This window comes from Doryrhamphus excisus, chromosome 3 (genome assembly GCF_030265055.1).
Source record: "Doryrhamphus excisus isolate RoL2022-K1 chromosome 3, RoL_Dexc_1.0, whole genome shotgun sequence".
NCBI lineage: Eukaryota > Metazoa > Chordata > Actinopteri > Syngnathiformes > Syngnathidae > Doryrhamphus > Doryrhamphus excisus.
In genome coordinates this window covers 25586757-25603912 of record NC_080468.1, presented here as the reverse complement: position 1 = coordinate 25603912, position 17156 = coordinate 25586757, and the positions used below count along the sequence as shown (strand labels likewise).

Sequence of the window (17156 nt, the reverse complement as noted above, 5' to 3'; positions counted from 1 at the left end):
TCATTTAGTAGCATTTTAATGCAAACGTGTGTGCTACCTTAGCAAGTGCTACAGTGGAACCAGTTAGCGTCCATTCCAGTTAGCATGTTTTTTTGTTAACATTGAAAATTTACACCACAGATTTGACTTGGTTTGCACCCATTTTCAGGTTAACATATAATACGGCGCACATCTTGTGTTATTAATATACTGTGTGAGTCTGTATTCTTTATTATTATTATATTTTTTTTAATCAGAAAATGTCATTCCTGTTAGCATTCTATCAGATAGCAAACAAAATGGCAACCAGAACCGAACACAATCATCCTGTTTTGTCTTGAGTTATTTCTTGAATTCAATAGTGTTTTTCAGAATATCCCATATGCCTTGTGTCTCATTTTCTAGGCTTTTTATTCCTCATTAGCTTAGCCTTAGCTTAGCTCTCAAGCTAATACAATTAGCAGTTATTGTGTAAATTATACTTTGTAGTTTTGTTTAAGACATTCTGCTTGTTTTTACTTTGACATAAAAAAAACCATACTGCAATTCATGCACATAATTCACATCAAAACAAACATGCATGTGTCCAATTTTATGGTGCCTGAATATGGGGTGTGATGATACATTTGTTTAAATATAAAATATGAATGTAAATGAGGTTCACTGCTGACAACCTTTATTTCCCTGCAGTTTGGTAAATTAAATAGAAGATACATTTTTTTTTAGCCAAATATGGCCCACGGGTGTGATGACCAACCTGTGATTTAACATGATTAAATGTTGGTTAAACATCTTGGCAGCAACAGCAAATAATGTAATGTTCCCCTCTTGATGTGATGGTCTGGCCCAATTGGTACAAGGACAGGGAGTTAATAGTAGAATACTGTTAATAGTAAAAGGTGGTGGGAAGGAGGGATCCAGTATAGGTTCATTAGCGTCAGATTAAAGGGGTAACCAGCTTGAAGACAACAGGATTTGGGATTTTTTTTTAATGGGGTATGAAAGGGAATTGAGTTAAAGGAACAAGGTCATGTGTACTTTTTTGGGGGGGGGGTTCTATATTTACCAATTGTTGCAAAAAGGCTGCTTGCAGTCAGGAGGTTAGTGTCATGCAGTGGATGTTGATGTGTCATGATAACAATACTACTTCTATAATATATAATATGAATGATAATACCGTAAATTCCCCAATTAACACCTCTATTAAATGAACCGCTTGAAAAGGATTTCTAATTAGCACTGGCTCAGCTTAAAAAAAAACAAAACAATGGTATTAACTGAGGCTGTGGACAACCCCCATAACTCCCTTTATTAACTCTACAAGATGGCTGGCAGTAGCTCTAATTTAAGTATCACGATTATCATATCATCATTCAGCATCTTTAATCTAATCTTTAAAATGTTGCGACTCACCGTTCACGTGACTGTTCGGTCTCACGTACTGTATGTTACACTTGCTGTATTGTTTACCATGACCTCATCAGCAATGTTAATGCTGGCTGAGCAGTTTGCCCCTTGCAGCTTTCACAGCAGTGGTTCGCAATTATTTTCTGCCATCCCCCCCAGGGGCCAGAAATCTTTTCCCCAGTTTGAGAAACTAGTGAGAAATTGATATAATCTATTTATTTATCTGTACTGTATGACTGAACTAAACAGAAAAGTGAGTTTTCAAACAGTTTTGCATCTACGGCCGCTTCTAATTGTGCTTTAGGTAATTGAACGCTCCGACAATAAGTAAAGCATTTACAGTGCAACACACCGGAATGACACACATACGATCCAGTAGCTGATTTTGAAATATTAGCCTCTTTATCTATCTCTGCATGCGCTTTAAAATTTAGCTGAAAATTATGCATGTTACATTTGGTATACTTTTGTTTACAACCATGCTATTAATACTGGCGGTTGCTCCTTACTACTACTACAACATTGGTTCTGTTGCTGCTGTGTACCTGTTAATAAAATGATGTGGTCATAGAGAACTACGCTTTCCTTTTTCCTTCTTCCACTTTTTCCTGAACCCCAAATTAAAGTTTAAGTATATAACTTGTTATGTATAACAACAGCCTCGCTTCAATTATTGCCTGTTTCCAATTACCTAATTTTGAGGTTTTGGTAAGTTAAAGCCATGGCTATAATTAGAGCATTTACGGTAACAGTGTGTGGTTTGGGTGGAAGGGTGCATGCAAGGGTGAGTGCCGAGAGGAAAAGAGAGGAATACTGTACCAATTGGCATGGGGCATCCAGCCCGTCCAGACCTGGCTGCCCTGGTTCCCCCTTTTCACCCTTAAATCCCCGGAAACCCTGTTTGCAAAGATGACCTAGGAGTGTTACTGGGAGAGAGGTGGACCACCCTTCACGCACTATAAGGAGGGGCCACCTTGCAAGCGAGCCAACGCCACTATCTACTGTTAATGCTTTTTAGGTTCAGGTGGCATCGGTGTAGCTACAAGGTGGACCTCTCCTTGCTCGGGGCAGACCACCCTGACTTGGGACATACCAATGGGCAGGGTGCATCTAATCCAGGGGCACCCTGTTCTCCTTTCTCGCCCTTAGGCCCTTTTTTGCCCTTCTTTCCCTTCTCCCCCTGCGGATACAACCATGTCGTTAAACATCACTGACTTAGAGCATTGCTATTAGGAGGAGGAGAGGGGAGATTAAAGCCCACCAAGGAGAGGACGGGTTAGATAAAGTAAGGGAAATATTACAGTTGGAAGCTTTAAAGGGCACAAAGGAGGAGAAAGTGTAGCAGGGGAGGTACCTCCACAAAGAAATCACACATTTAATCCATGACAGAACATGCATATGCGAGACATAATAATCAAGAAGTGTTCACACTTGGCGATTTGCAAAGCAGGAAGTGATAAATCTTTGAAAGCCTCAGAGGTGTCCAAAGTCCTGCCAAAGAGCCATCTGTGGTGTGCAACTTTTTTTTTTTTACTGTCATTTTATTTTGAATCTAAAAATTAACTGGCTGACATCAGAACATGACAAGAAAAGATTAGCACAACACTGCAAAGAAAAAAAAGTGATGTTACATTACCGGATGATTAAACATGCTACAGTTTTGCTGGTAAAATATATAAATAAAGAAAATCAACAATATATTAATGCAAGACAATGCATATTTTTATTAAATCTGAATGATGTGATTATATTTGGGGGGTTATATTGGCTGCCTATATTTTTGCCCCTGTGCATATTACATAGACATACTTCCTTTATTGTCATTGCACAATAACACAGAAGTGAAATTGCCAACGAAATGTTGTGTAATAATAAATAATAATGTGGAGAAAAAATAGATGACATCAAATATGAACAATTTTCAGCGTAAACAGTAATTTGTACAAATAATTTAGAATAAATAACACTAATTTATTATTATATAATACATGCTTGCGTACTTGTGTACTACCTTTCATGTGCTTTTAAAACTTAACTTTGTATTTAATTTTTGGTTTCAGTGTTAGAATTAAATTTTTAATGCATTTTAATTAAATGTTTACTGTAATTACAATTACATTCTCTATGTACAGTAATTGTACTAAAATTGTAATGTGATTTTCAATTCAGTAATTATATATTTTATTTAAATTAATTTTTAATTAGATCTTTTCACTGTTAATAAAACAGTATAATCCCTCAAGGGCAATTACCTGTACATTGATTCAATTGAATCACTTCTTCCCTTATGGTTTCTGCTGTTATTGTGACATTGGTCATGGCGTTGTGACCTAAATCCACCTCTTCAAGTGAATCATGGCGTTCAGACTATAGTTTGCTCATTCAAGTGTGAACTGCCGAACAATCTATCATTTGTTTAAACAGGGAGTCCACACTTCTATAAGTAGTTACTGCAAAAGGAAAAGTTAGTGTCAAGTTAATAGAAAGTGAACAAAGGAAGTTGGAGGATGCAAGGAAACAATCAAAGATGGATTCTACTGTAAGAGCCTGCTGTCAATGGACTTCGGTGGAAATGATGATGGCTGGCTGAAGATGATGAACTAGTGAGGAGCTTGATCATGAAGCATGAACAAATCCTATTTCTAATTATTGTTACAGCAATAGTCCTATCGCCCTCCTGTCCATTGACACCAGTCCCCTATTGTTGTTATTATATATCGTATGTACAATATATACAGTAGTACTGTATATAAGTGCAGCACATCTACATCTACCTTTTCTCCTCTTTCCCCAACGTCGCCTTTCTCTCCTGTTAAACCTGGTAACCCCTGGAAGAGGGCAACTTTATTAACTCAAAAAAAAGAAAAAGATAAAGATGCAAAATGTGTGGAATGAGGTTTGGAATGAAAATGTAATTTGCTTTTCTTGGGGATTATTACTGATAAAAAACATATTTTCAAGTCTTTAAAGTGTCCCTAACATTATTTATAAACTTTGCTTATATACACTACCGGTCAAAAGTTGTAGAACACTCCAATTTCTTTGGAAGAAGAAAACTACATTTTTAAGTATTAAGATGGTCTGTGAATCTTGTATTGGCAATTCCCCTTTTTGTTGCCATTTTTGTAGCAACAAATAACTTTATTTATTATTATTATTATTATATATTTTTTTCCAGTAATGCTTTTCAACTGATGTTCACCCAGGCAATAGTAATTGTTTTGTAATTATGTTCTACATCGTACGATTTGTTTAAAGCCAACGTTGCAGTCACAAAAATGACATTTACAGCACATGGTGCGAGACAGTTTGTCATGAACTAATTTTCGGAAGTGACATAATGAGGGTAATACCACTCAGCGAAAGCAGAGTGAATTAACACTTCCACGATGCTGTGTTGCTGCTGGATGTTCATAGAATCCGAGTGATACTTTTAAGTTTCTTTTCCAAAAGACAAAAGTTTAAGACAACAATGGACAAAAGACAGATGAACATGCACCTCGAATTCTGGCCTTTGCAATGATCATTTCACTGATGACTGCTTCAACGCAACACCCTTACAAGAAGCATTTGGCTTGATAGTGCAGATTAAACAAACACTATGCCAGAGTTGGCACAAGAAAGTAAGTCATGTCTTGTTTACATAATGTCTTCTAAATCCCATTCCACGATAGTTGCATTATACATGTTATATAAACATCTTCTGACAGCGATATGTTTACTTTGGGCGGTGGCAGGGGTGACAGTGGTGAACATCCATTATCAACGTGTGGCCATATGTAAAATACAACAGGTTATAACAACCCTTTTATGTTAATTGAGAAGCTGATTTAAAACAATCATCGAAGGATAAGCAATTCCAGAGTAATTTACACACATTGCAGCATTCTGTGGTTTAGAAGTGCTCTTTAGCTCGGTGTCTTAGCTGACCATACTATCCTTAGTATGTCACTTCTGGAAATAAGGTGGCGCTGCAAGCTGTTTTTTTATACATGTAATTTTTGTTTATTTACCTTTTGCTTTCAACAAATCAAGCAATGTAGAACATATAATATTTTAAGCAAAGTTGATAAATCATGTCGGGAACCCTTCAATCCCAAGTCTCGAGTCAAGTCCAAAGTAAAAAGATGCAAGTCCAAATCACATCTAAAGTCAGGACATGACAATTCCAGTCAAGTCCTCAGTCATAGGCTTGGAATTTGAGTCCAAGTCAAAAGCCCTGTTTAGGCTTTAGCATTTAGTATTTAGTCAAAATAGAGAAACAACAAATATATAGTTTACCTTCCTACCTAACTTTCTACCACTCTCCAGCAGTCTATCCTTCCTTCCTACATATAACCATATTTTTATTAAAATAATTAATATCCTCCTGTGTATGTCCAAAGCCACGAAATAAAGACACTTACATCCAAGCCCGGCGTTCCTGCTGCTCCCTGCAAAAAATAAAAAATACAATAAAATCAAACAAGGCCATTGTTGAGACAATTACGGCTATGTGTTGACTCATTTCCAGTGGATATAAATCTATACGGTACTGTATACGGTACACCAACTACTCTAAAGTACAACTTTTGAGACACATTTTCAGTGTTCCAAAACTTTTGACCAAAACTGCAAACATTATCTAAAACAACACAAACTCACAGATAAATACAAATTCACTATGTCCCCCTTTGTCCAGTTTAAGGTTTTTAGTTTTTTTTTTTGAGACACTTTTTGTTATTATTGAATGCTAAGGTGTGTCCAAATGTTTTTCAAGTGCTGTACACATACAAAAACACACCTAGCTATGAAAAAATATTTTCCATTTGGCCGGCTTTGTCAAAGGTTTCTCATGGTAAACCTTTGACTGGTACTGTTGTAATACACTATATCAATGCAAAACACACCTATCGGTATTTATGGTAAGATAGCAGCTGAAACAAAAACTCACAGGTAATCCGTATGGCCCCCTTGGTCCAGGCTCACCCAGTGCTCCCTGCTCCCCCTGATAAAAGAGAAAAAAAAATCACTGTACTGCGTGGTCAACGGAAAGTAAAAGTGCCATAATTGTCTTACTCTGTCCCCCTTTGGGCCGGCCGGACCAGCTGGACCCGAAGGCCCGTCAGTGCCCTGCAAAGAGGACCAATGGAATCACTGGCGCTGTTTCCAAATATAACTCCCAATCATGAGTAAATGGAAGCATAGGACACCCATATGTGAACACTATACAGGGTCTGGGAGTTAATATATGAGTGTGTCTTCATGCCTAATTTCATTTCACAGCACAATGAGGGTGGAAAATAGGAAGTGGGGAGGGTGGAAAAGCTGTAGAGGGAAGAGACAAGACAACAATTCCTCTTGTGACACTCACCCTCATTCCGGGCTTGCCGTCCAAGCCGGAGGCTCCCTGTGCCGGTTATGGATGTATGAGTGACATGGACAAGGCGGAGATTAGTACCAGATGTTATTACCACTGTTATTACTGGATAGTCTTAATTACACGCTGGGTTACTGGGATGCTGACAAACCAATCAGGGCAAATGAATGAACCACACATGGGGAAGGCAAACACACACACACACAAACACACATATTGTACATATAGTATATGACAAAAGAGAGTACAACCCTCATAACCATTATATATTCCCAGAGGACAATACTGTACTATAGAAAGTGATATATTTTAGTGTAGTCGGTGTACAGCTTGTATAACAGCATAGATTTAATATTCGCTTAAAATGAGTCAACACACATGTCATAATTGTCTAAATACTAACATAAGGGAATAGAAACATAAGCATGTCTTGCTTAAAGGCTACACGAATGGTGTTGGCACTGGGGGCGCTTCATATTTTTCTTTTTGTGCCATGTTTATTTTAGTCATGTCTATTCTTGTCCTTTTTATATGTAAAATTTTGACTGCAACTACTGTAATAAATAAAGTTAAAATAATTAATTAATAATAATTACATAAATAATAATTAAATAAAGTTTAGCTTATCATATCTTATATTACTTGCCCTCTTGTTGGTTTGGCCGGGCAGTTTATAAAGTTGTAAAACTGCTGCTTTACAATATGACAGTATATGTTGGAATTTATATTTTCCTTCACTGAACTTCAGCTCCTTCAGTGCCAGCAACACTCCTGCAGCCTCAGACCATGACATGACCAGCACCATGCTTTGTGTTGCCAGCGAGTTCGACAATGAAGGCTGTGTCGTGACTGATTTTCAGTGGATAGCGAATCACACAAGCTGTGCTCTGACTACTCTAAAGTACAGTGCAATATATATCCAAGTTACTTTCCAGAGTATTTCCCTGATAGAAAATAAACTGTGATAAAAAAACAGTTGCTGAAATGTGAGGGGTGTAGTCGCTTTTGCGAGATACTGTATACTGTAAACACAACAAATACAAATAAATGCAAACAAATAACGGGTATGCGCACTTACAGGGAGGCCTAATGGTCCTCTGTCACCCTTGTGGCCGGGCTCCCCACGTGCACCCTTGGCACCATGCAAACCAGCTTCCCCCTTCATGATAAAGTTGCAAGAAAAACTGGTTAGCATGTATGCTAAAAATCATAAGCAACAACTGGCAAAAAAGGGCAGAGGTATTAATTACCTTTGGTCCGGGGAAACCATGGGGTCCCTAGAGGACAAAACAGACAGCGAAAAATAAGTAGCCAAATAAACAGTGAACACAGGTGTCCACAATTCACCTTTTTAATATAATAAGGAATGTGTATTTAAACAAACACCCTATGCTCCAAGTTGAGCATACTTGTACATGTCTGACATGTTGCATTGTGATCAGGGGCGCAGCCTGGATTTCTGGGCCCTAAAGGTGTCACAAGATACTCGGTTCATGAGAGATGATACATGAGATTGGGTCTACGACAACAGGACGAAACTAAATTTTAGCATTACTTTTAAGAAAAGTACAATGACAACATAAAAAATATACAACAGTATTTTGCAATCTACCTACTTAATTTCTACTACTGTATGTTACACTCTTCACTCTTCTCGTTACCAGGTACCTCCACCCACCAAGACAAATAGACTGTATGACTGTCAAAAGGGCTCATTCCGTTCATGCCATTGTTCGATAGAACAAACATGGCCAGATTTTGAAAGCAATGCACAGAATGAACCCTATTCCTGTCTCTTTGGAGGCGAGAGACAAGCATGATCAAGTTCTTTTCATTTGATGCTTTATTAATGAATTCAATTATTATTGTCAGGCCATGAGAAATCTCGTCACGCATCAATCTCACAAGATCCTGTGACACCCCTACTGGTCAAAGATCCTCTAGGTTTGTAGGAACCTGTTGGTTCCGAACTGAACTTGCTGATGTCATTGATCAGTCGGCTTTGGCCAGTTGATTACCCCAAACTCACCATAGGTCCAGGAGGCCCATGTGGTCCTGGTGCCCCTGGTGTGCCAATAATCTAGAAACAGACACATTAAAAGTGTTAAAGCGGGTGGTGGTGTGTTTATATGCAGTGGTAACACTTCATGAAGGAAATACGTATATAAATTATAATATAATTAGCCTTGCTGCTACTTGAGCAATGCTGAGGAACGGAAAACCATTTACAGATGACAAAACTTAACAAAACATTCATGCTTGATGCGGCGAATTCACTTTTTGACTTTTCGGATAAAGACAAGTTAGTCAATAACCAATTACAGAGATGCCTCTCTCTTTCAGCAAGTACTGTCCACGGTCGTACCATCATGATGGCATGTTTCCTTTTAAACGGGGTTATCATTCCGAAGACTTTTAAGGACACTCACTGAGGAGCCTTGAGGGCCGGGCAGACCTGGATCTCCCTTGTCTCCCTTCACACCATTGACACCCTAAAAGGAAAAATAAAAGCTTTCAGAACTATAACACGTCTCTGAGGCTATGTTTGTTTCTTACAGGTAATCCAGGTAAACCGGTCGCTCCTTTGTCTCCAGACGCTCCGGGCATTCCCATGTCTCCCTTGGAGCCTTTATAGCCCTGAGAGAAAAATGCACAAAAAAATGTGATTTTGTTTTTTTCTGTTTGAAATGACATCATTATCATTACAAACATTATCTTACTCTTTCGCCATCTAGTCCAGGGAGGCCAGGCATGCCACGGTCCCCCTGGTGTAGCACAATGAGGACATGTCATCACTTTTAGTTATTTTAAAACAACAAGTGTTAAATTCTGGACAATTTACCTTGATACCCTGCGGTCCTAAAGGCCCAGGAGGACCTGGTGGACCCTGCAGACAAACAGAGACATCACTTTTTCATCAAAGGTATTGATTAGGGTCAACCAATCGGGGGGAAAAAGAATTTAAAAAAAGTAGCACTTGGTTAAGAAATGAACACCAAGCTGGTGAACATGCCAAAGATGACCACAACATGTTAGCCACAAGACATTAATTGCATTATATGTAAATAAATGAAAAATATGTCAAGTATTTCAATGAAAAGCTGTTTCAAAGTTAAATAAACATAAAAAATCATAAAAATCATTTAAAAACAAAAACATGGGTAATATTTTGTGTTGTTTTCCCAATTAAAAACCCACACAATCCAAAAATAAGGGTTATCTTGTGGCCTTAAAAGTCAAATAATGAATGCAAACAAAAACAAAATTTTTAACGTTTTGCATTCCTGACAACATTCATTCATTCATTGATTTTCTACCGCTTATCCTCACGAAGGTCGCGGGGGGTGCTGGAGCCTATCCCAGCTGAATTCGGGCGAGAGGCGGGGTACATCCTGGGCTGGTGGCCAGCCAATCACAGGGCACATAGAGACAAACAACCATTCACATTCATACCTATGGACAATTTGGAGTCGCCAATTAACCTAGCATGTTTTTGGAATGTGGGAAGAAACCAGAGTACCCGGAGAAAACCGACGCATGCGCGGGGAGAACATGCAAACTCCACACAGAGATGGCCAAGGGTTGAATTGAAGTCGGGTATCCTAGCTGTGAGGCCTTCATGCTAACCACTCGACCACCGTGCAGCCTCCTGACAACATAACATAGGTAAAAAAAAAAAACACATCTATGATTCCCTTGACAAATAGCACCAGAGTCATTTTAATCCCAGTGGTCACAAAGGACTTGTATACCATACATGCCTAACTTGTTTGTTTGGGTCACATCCTGTAAATCAATCAGAGCTGCTGGCACTTGTTGTGTTGATTAATTTAAGGTTTTCATTCAGTGTTATGCATGTTGCTGGCAGAGGTGGCTCATGCGATCCAAAACAGATTATTAATAGTGATGTCTGAGAACACACAAGGCACACACAGTACTGGAGCCTAGCATAATTACCGTCACTGTGACAGTGGTAATCTTCTGCAGCAGGCCAAACGAGTGGAACGAGGAGAGGAGAGAAAGAAATAACATTGCAGAGGAAACAAACCTTTGTGTCAGCATTTTGCACAGACACACCCTAAGTGCAGTATTTGTATTCACTTTATTAAAGAACAAACATCATTCACTGTCTGACCTGTAAAGCTTCCTGAATATTCCCATTGTAGTCGATGATTTCTGTGGTCCCTTGGTCTCCTTTTTGTCCCGGTGGGCCCTGCATGGACATAGTCGCTTGGTGCATCATTTCATTCATGAATTGTGAATGTAAATATGTAATATTTACATATTGTACATAATGTACATATTGTAAATGTGTGAATGGATGAATAGAAGTAATGTTTGAATTTATTTATAGTATAGCATAGTATATAACTATATATTAGTATATAACATACATACATCTCATATTTACAGTTACAAAATTCAACATGTTGGAAGAGAAGTAGTAAGAAGCACATCTTATTTATTCATACACCTTTACAGTATCACAGCAATTTGTAATATATTTGTTCACTTCCTGTGTTTAATATATATCGATTACCAATTTTTTGTAATTAATGAGAAGGATAACTGTAATTTTGATGCTGTAAAGCTGATATTTCCCCTTGTGGGATTAATAAAGGCATGTTGTCTTATCCATGAATAAATAAGCGCTGCTTCCTCCTACTCCTTTTCACACATGTTGAATTGTACAAGTATAAATAGACTAGCGTCGCACAGGCGTAGCTGCACGTCATACTCTTTAAAATCGCTTCTATTTTAATCAGTCTGGTTTGTGGTTAACTTGTATGCAGGTGTAATAAAATGCTCACCTTAGGCCCGACAGGCCCATAATCTCCTTTATCGCCAGTCTCGCCCTAATGCAGGATATACATAGTTATTAATGATTGATTTTACATCATGGGATTACAAAAAATGCCACAAAAAGCCAAACATGGTAATCAGGTTATCAGGTAGCTCACCTTTGACCCTTTAAGACCAGGTGTACCTGTCTCTCCCTGTGAACCCTGCGGAGAATATGCCAAGTATGATTAGATAAAAAGCGTTTTTTATTCTATTCTTCTTGATTGTCATAACCATGATGACTGGGAGGTGGGTAGCGTGGGGGTGGGAGTGGTGGTGGGGATTTGGGTTGGTGGTCCTGTTTCCTCCTCTCCAGGGAACACCCCTTTGGTTAAAACAACCAAAGCTCCAGAGTGTTTATATGAAGTCTGTGGCTGATAAAGGTGGGGTTTCACATTTGTCAAATCCATCTGTGGGGGTCATCTGAGTTTAAAGTGGAGTTTAAAAGATAAAAAAACTACCTGCTGGGTCAAAGCCAGACATAAACAATAAACGACAAAGTTTTCCAAAATGCGGCTCAAGGGCAATTTGTGACACACAGCTCATTTTTTAATTGGCCTGCGGCATATTGTACAAACATAATTAAACATACATAAGAAGATTATACACAAAGTGCACTGCAAACCAACCAAAGTTTAAAAAGCTGTAGGCTTCATGGAAGTGGACAGAGACAATCGCTGCAGGCCAACTTTCTGTTATGATAATACTTGATAATGACAATACTATTTTTGTACTGTTTGACACAAACCTGTACTTGTTTTGTTTTTGTTGTTCTATTTTTTTGTTCAAGAAAACAAAATTACCAGAAAAAATAATACAAATCTTTATGAAATAGAAATCTATCTGGCTTAACTTAAAAGAGAATAAATTCAGTGACCAGGTTTTACCATTTACCAAGTAGATCTCCACTCACACTGTGGCTATTTGTCATTATATAAAGGCACAATGTCTGAAGTCACTAGTTCTAATAAAAAATAATAAAAAACTACCAAGAGTTGAAGCAAATATTCTTCTTCTTTGGGGGGTAAACCACTACGACAGTCTCCCCATCATAAGGCTGGACACACTATGTGTTTGTGTTCATCAAAAAACCACATACAAATAGTGTTTTGAGGACAAGACATAATTAATGTTATTACAACATGAAGAAAAAATGTTCAGTGACACAAGTTAGTACATACCACATGAATGTGATATCCACAAAAACAAGCTCTGAACTAAGCACATTGCTCTTCATTCACAGTAGGAGTCCGAAGACTATTTGTGTATTCAAAAATATAACTATTGTTAATGTATTTTTTGATTCATTCAAAATGGATGCCAAAATGTTTCCCCAGGTCGCTTATATTCCTTGTTCTTCCCCCCAATATGGCATACGTCTTTTTGTTATTTCTTTTTTTGCCATAATATGTCAACAAAGGGTGAATAGGTACATCCATTCACCCATTTACTTTTTCCGCTTGTCCTCATTAGGGTCGCTGGCATGCTGCAACCTATCTCAGCTGACATTGGACGAGAGGCGGGGTACACCCTGGACTGGTTCGAATAGGTATATCTAATTGTTATGTTTGGTAAACTTCTTTTTACACTTGTATACCAATGAAAGTTAAATGTTACCTAAAACACACAGCTTGACTTGGGAATACATAAAAGGCCCGCTCGATGGCGGCACAACTGACCTTTGGCCCCACAGGCCCGATATCTCCTTGTTCACCTTTTCCAGGTGGCCCGTGCTCGCCTCTCTCGCCCTGTAAACATAAAAAACAGCTGTTCAAAAACGTAAAACGTGACGCAACCGAGGCTGCTTTAACCTAAGGAGGATAATCTAGGAGGATAACCTAAGTGGCATAGCAGAAGCAGCCAACAGATGGCGGTATGGTGCCACTTATATGCTTTGCCGCTCCATCTAGAACTGACCATGAACCTAAACATGAATTCAACATACAAAAAAGTCTTTACATGCCAGTGTAAGTATGCAAATATACCATATTAAATGTGCTGTCACTGCCCGGTTCTGTCTATTCTATGGCATCAACATGTGTATTATGGACTGCATTTTGATGAGCTCGACATAAAACAATGACAAGGTCATTAATTAGAATCTAATGTGTGTGTATGTGTGTATTATCACAGCTGGCTTCTCAGCGTGATAATGTCATGGCTCAAAGGGAAGCTCTTTCCAAGTGACATTTTGGAAGCCAGAAGTGTTCTAGGGACTTGTTCTTGATGGTGTACCTAATGTTGCGTCACCCACCTTGGTTCCTGGCAGGCCCGGGAGACCTGGCTCTCCCTGGGGGCCAAGGAATCCTGGCTCCCCCTGATTAAAAAGAAAAAAATGTTATAAAAGAGAATGAGCAGCTACAAATACAGCTTTCTAATTTAACCCCCTAAGAGCAAAATGTATTGACAGACCCTACTGGAATCCGCATTTTGACGTACGAGGTGCTCGATTTGATTTTTAAAAAAGCTTAACAATATCGCTAAACCATCTGTGGTACTTCAGTCACTCGGGAAAGTCTGACGGAAAGACAGCGGGACAAACGATGCGTGAAGCTTAGAAGTAGTGCTATGTTAGCAAAATGTTAGATTCATCAAGCATCGAAAAAGCTACATTCAGTGCAGTGTTATTAGCATCACCTTGCAGCATTATGCAGGAGAAGCCAGCAGTTTATTTTTATACAAAAGGCATGCGACATTCCAGGCTTGAAATGAAGAAAGGTTGAGCACAGGAAGTCATCAATTTACGACACTGACAATTGTGAGCCCCGATTCCCTGCTTTTAGTCTAAGTTAGCAAATGCATCATCAGTCATGAGCAACCGGCATTAATACTGCTGATGATTTCTTTGTAAACAACAATTGAGTAGCAATATTTTAAAGTGCATGCAGAGGTTGCTCATGTTGCATCATACATCAAATGCAGCTTCTGCCACCTAGTGGAGTTAATAAAATGACATCAGGAGATTTTCTACAGCCAAAGCTGCAAATGCTAATGTTTTTTTCTTTTTACCAACTTAGAGCCTCTAGCGATTATTCGCTTTTTGACCATATAGGACACTCTGCTGTTAATTTAATCGCAGAGTTAATTGGAGCATTTATGGTTGAAGACCAATATAATGGAAAGTCAATGTGGTCGTAAATGGGCGATGACTTTTCTGATGCAGATGGAACCTTGAAGCACGTTAATGAAAAGACCTTCTGAGTTGTTGGTTGCCGATGGGCAACAGCAGGTAGGGAGAGGGTTTAAAAACAGCAGAGCATTTACCTTTATTCCTGGTAGTCCAGGCAGCCCTGGAAGTCCTGGCTCTCCCTACACAGGAAGAGTTGTGACATTGTTACAGCCAAGCTAATCTATAGCTTATCTGTATCTTTGGGCTTCTAGTCTAGCTTTGTATCTTCTCTGTGATGGTGGCTCATGATGGTGATTGTGGTCATTAGTAACCAGGAGAAGGTAATGAACATGCACTTTTATTGCATGCCGTTTGTCCTCATTGATTAGTGCTTGTTATGTCACTCATATCTGCAGCCTGGAGTGCGGTTATTTTGTTGGTGAAAGGTTAAAAAGACCAGTTTTTGTGAGATGATTTGGCAAAGCTCCCAATCAATAGGTGGAACAATGGTGTCCCAGGGGTGAGACCTCTTTTAGAGACTTTCCAAACAACATCTCTTGACTGCGTATGATTTATAGCTCTATTAAAAATGGCCGTAGTTATGGTGCATGAGAGAAGGAATGATTAGCTGCGCACGAGAGCGATCGGGCGTAACAGCACTCAAGGGATCAGTGCGAGGTTGTAAATTTACACCGTGGAAAATGAAAGCATTGTAATGAACTAAAAGCTTCACCAAACAATGTCCAAGGGTGGCGTTTAATGCGGGACAATAAGTTAATGTGAAGAAGAGCAGAGGGGTAATCATTTGTCAGCATGTCAACACTGGTGGAGTGGCTGTAAATAGCGCAGTAAGAGGACACGAGTGTTTGCTAAAAGCTCAGTGGTGCAGCGTTATGCTCCTTTGAAAGGTCCCATATTTAGCATTTTTCACCATTTTAAATAAAAGGTCCCAAAACAGTGTATTAGAAGGACCAAAATTTAGTCTTGATGCGGTAATCTAATGATTTTAGTAAGACCGATTCGGAACATGCCATGTTGTGTCTGTAGCCTTAATGCTAATGAGCTGTGCTTGTCTAGTGAGTCTCCAAGAAGCCTACTGTGCACTTTATTCTCTTAGTACAAATGACGGAGTCGGACAGGAGGACACAGACGTAATATAGCTCTACTTCAAAAGTGCGTGTTTCATCTCCTCTTCTAGCAAAACTGGTCCAAAGAAGTAAAGGAAATAATACATTTTTGGTGCCCATAAAGAGGCTTGGATATGATATTTAAAAAGTCACTTTTGCATACGAGACCTTTAAAAGGGACACTGGCACATTGTGATAGTTCAATCAAATAATATAAGTTGAAGCATTTGCTATGTGCAAAGCTATTTCAAACTTTAAGCCAAAAAAAATGAAAAGCGACACTGCCAAGATGCTCCAAAGCTCAAAATTCAAGTGTCAGGTTCTGCAAACGGCCCCCCATGGATCATGGAGTCCTGGTTATGTACTTTCAACAGCAAGGGTCAACTGAGATTGGAATTCGCTTGTCAAAACTCGATCTGTAGCTATTTAATCTTGCACAATGGACGCTCTAGCTACTATGGTGTCCAGCAGCACATGGCTCCATTAGAAGCTGGAGGCTTGAAGTATTATTATTAGTGACGTATGAAAGTTTGGTTCTGAGTATTACCTTTTGTCCACTTCTTCCAGGTTCTCCAGGTTCACCCTGTAATGTAAGCAAACAGATATCCCATTAAAATAGCTTTTAAAAAGTATTTAAAAAACATTATTTATTAATCTTCTTAATTAAAAAAATGCAAAAAGTACAGAACATTATATTTTACCTTGATGCCTGCTGCGGAGGACCCAGCATCTCCCTGGAAAAAAAAACAACCAAAAATATATTCATTTCTTTTATAAAAATGAATAGTCAGAAATCAATTTCGCAATGCAGACAGCTTGTTATTCCACCCACAAAGTCCTTCTTTAACTACTGTACTGGGACTTGTTTCATTATTTTAACACTGTCAGGCTGCAGCTGCAATCAAGTGATGAAGTCATGAGGCAATTCCCTCACGGTCCACAAATTCACAACAGGCTGCTTCTGTATTCATGCAAATTCCTTTTTTTTTTTTTTTTTTTTTTTTTTTTTTAACCACCTCTCCAGGTAAGCCTTCCAGACATTAAGAAGTCTGACTTTTCCTCTATGTGGCACCTCAAAGCAGACACAAAAACAAAAAAGGCCTGATTATATGAGCCTTGTGGTTTTGTTGCGCCTGATCCTTAAAGGTGGCTGAATAAAAATCCTCCACAGCGGTGCTGACTTTTTCTTTTTATGGCCAACAGTATGCAAAAGCATGGCACATGAGGCGTTATAAGATTTTTCAGTATGGAACATTGGGTACTGTACAGGTGTACCGAGTTCCCACATGGTGCACATTTAGTGAGGGGCAGGCGTCACGCATCTACTCTGCAA

At 38.8% G+C, this 17156-nt stretch overlaps 1 protein-coding gene across 1 annotated transcript in view; it reads right to left on the bottom strand.

Annotated features, from left to right (window-relative positions):
* Positions 1-17156, bottom strand: part of LOC131125512 (collagen alpha-1(XXV) chain) — a 99611-nt gene that overhangs the window by 3262 nt on the left and 79193 nt on the right. The window contains exons 15-35 of the mRNA XM_058067133.1: positions 16525-16557; positions 16371-16406; positions 14852-14896; positions 13842-13904; positions 13267-13335; positions 11707-11751; positions 11557-11601; positions 10881-10958; positions 10703-10726; positions 9588-9632; positions 9466-9510; positions 9302-9382; positions 9175-9237; positions 8775-8825; positions 7996-8022; positions 7824-7904; positions 6445-6498; positions 6320-6373; positions 5793-5819; positions 4161-4214; positions 2206-2283 (exon numbers count right to left, since the gene is read on the bottom strand). Coding sequence (XP_057923116.1) covers positions 2206-2283; positions 4161-4214; positions 5793-5819; positions 6320-6373; positions 6445-6498; positions 7824-7904; positions 7996-8022; positions 8775-8825; positions 9175-9237; positions 9302-9382; positions 9466-9510; positions 9588-9632; positions 10703-10726; positions 10881-10958; positions 11557-11601; positions 11707-11751; positions 13267-13335; positions 13842-13904; positions 14852-14896; positions 16371-16406; positions 16525-16557 — 1098 coding nt within the window. The remainder of the gene's footprint in view (positions 1-2205; positions 2284-4160; positions 4215-5792; positions 5820-6319; positions 6374-6444; positions 6499-7823; positions 7905-7995; positions 8023-8774; positions 8826-9174; positions 9238-9301; positions 9383-9465; positions 9511-9587; positions 9633-10702; positions 10727-10880; positions 10959-11556; positions 11602-11706; positions 11752-13266; positions 13336-13841; positions 13905-14851; positions 14897-16370; positions 16407-16524; positions 16558-17156) is intronic.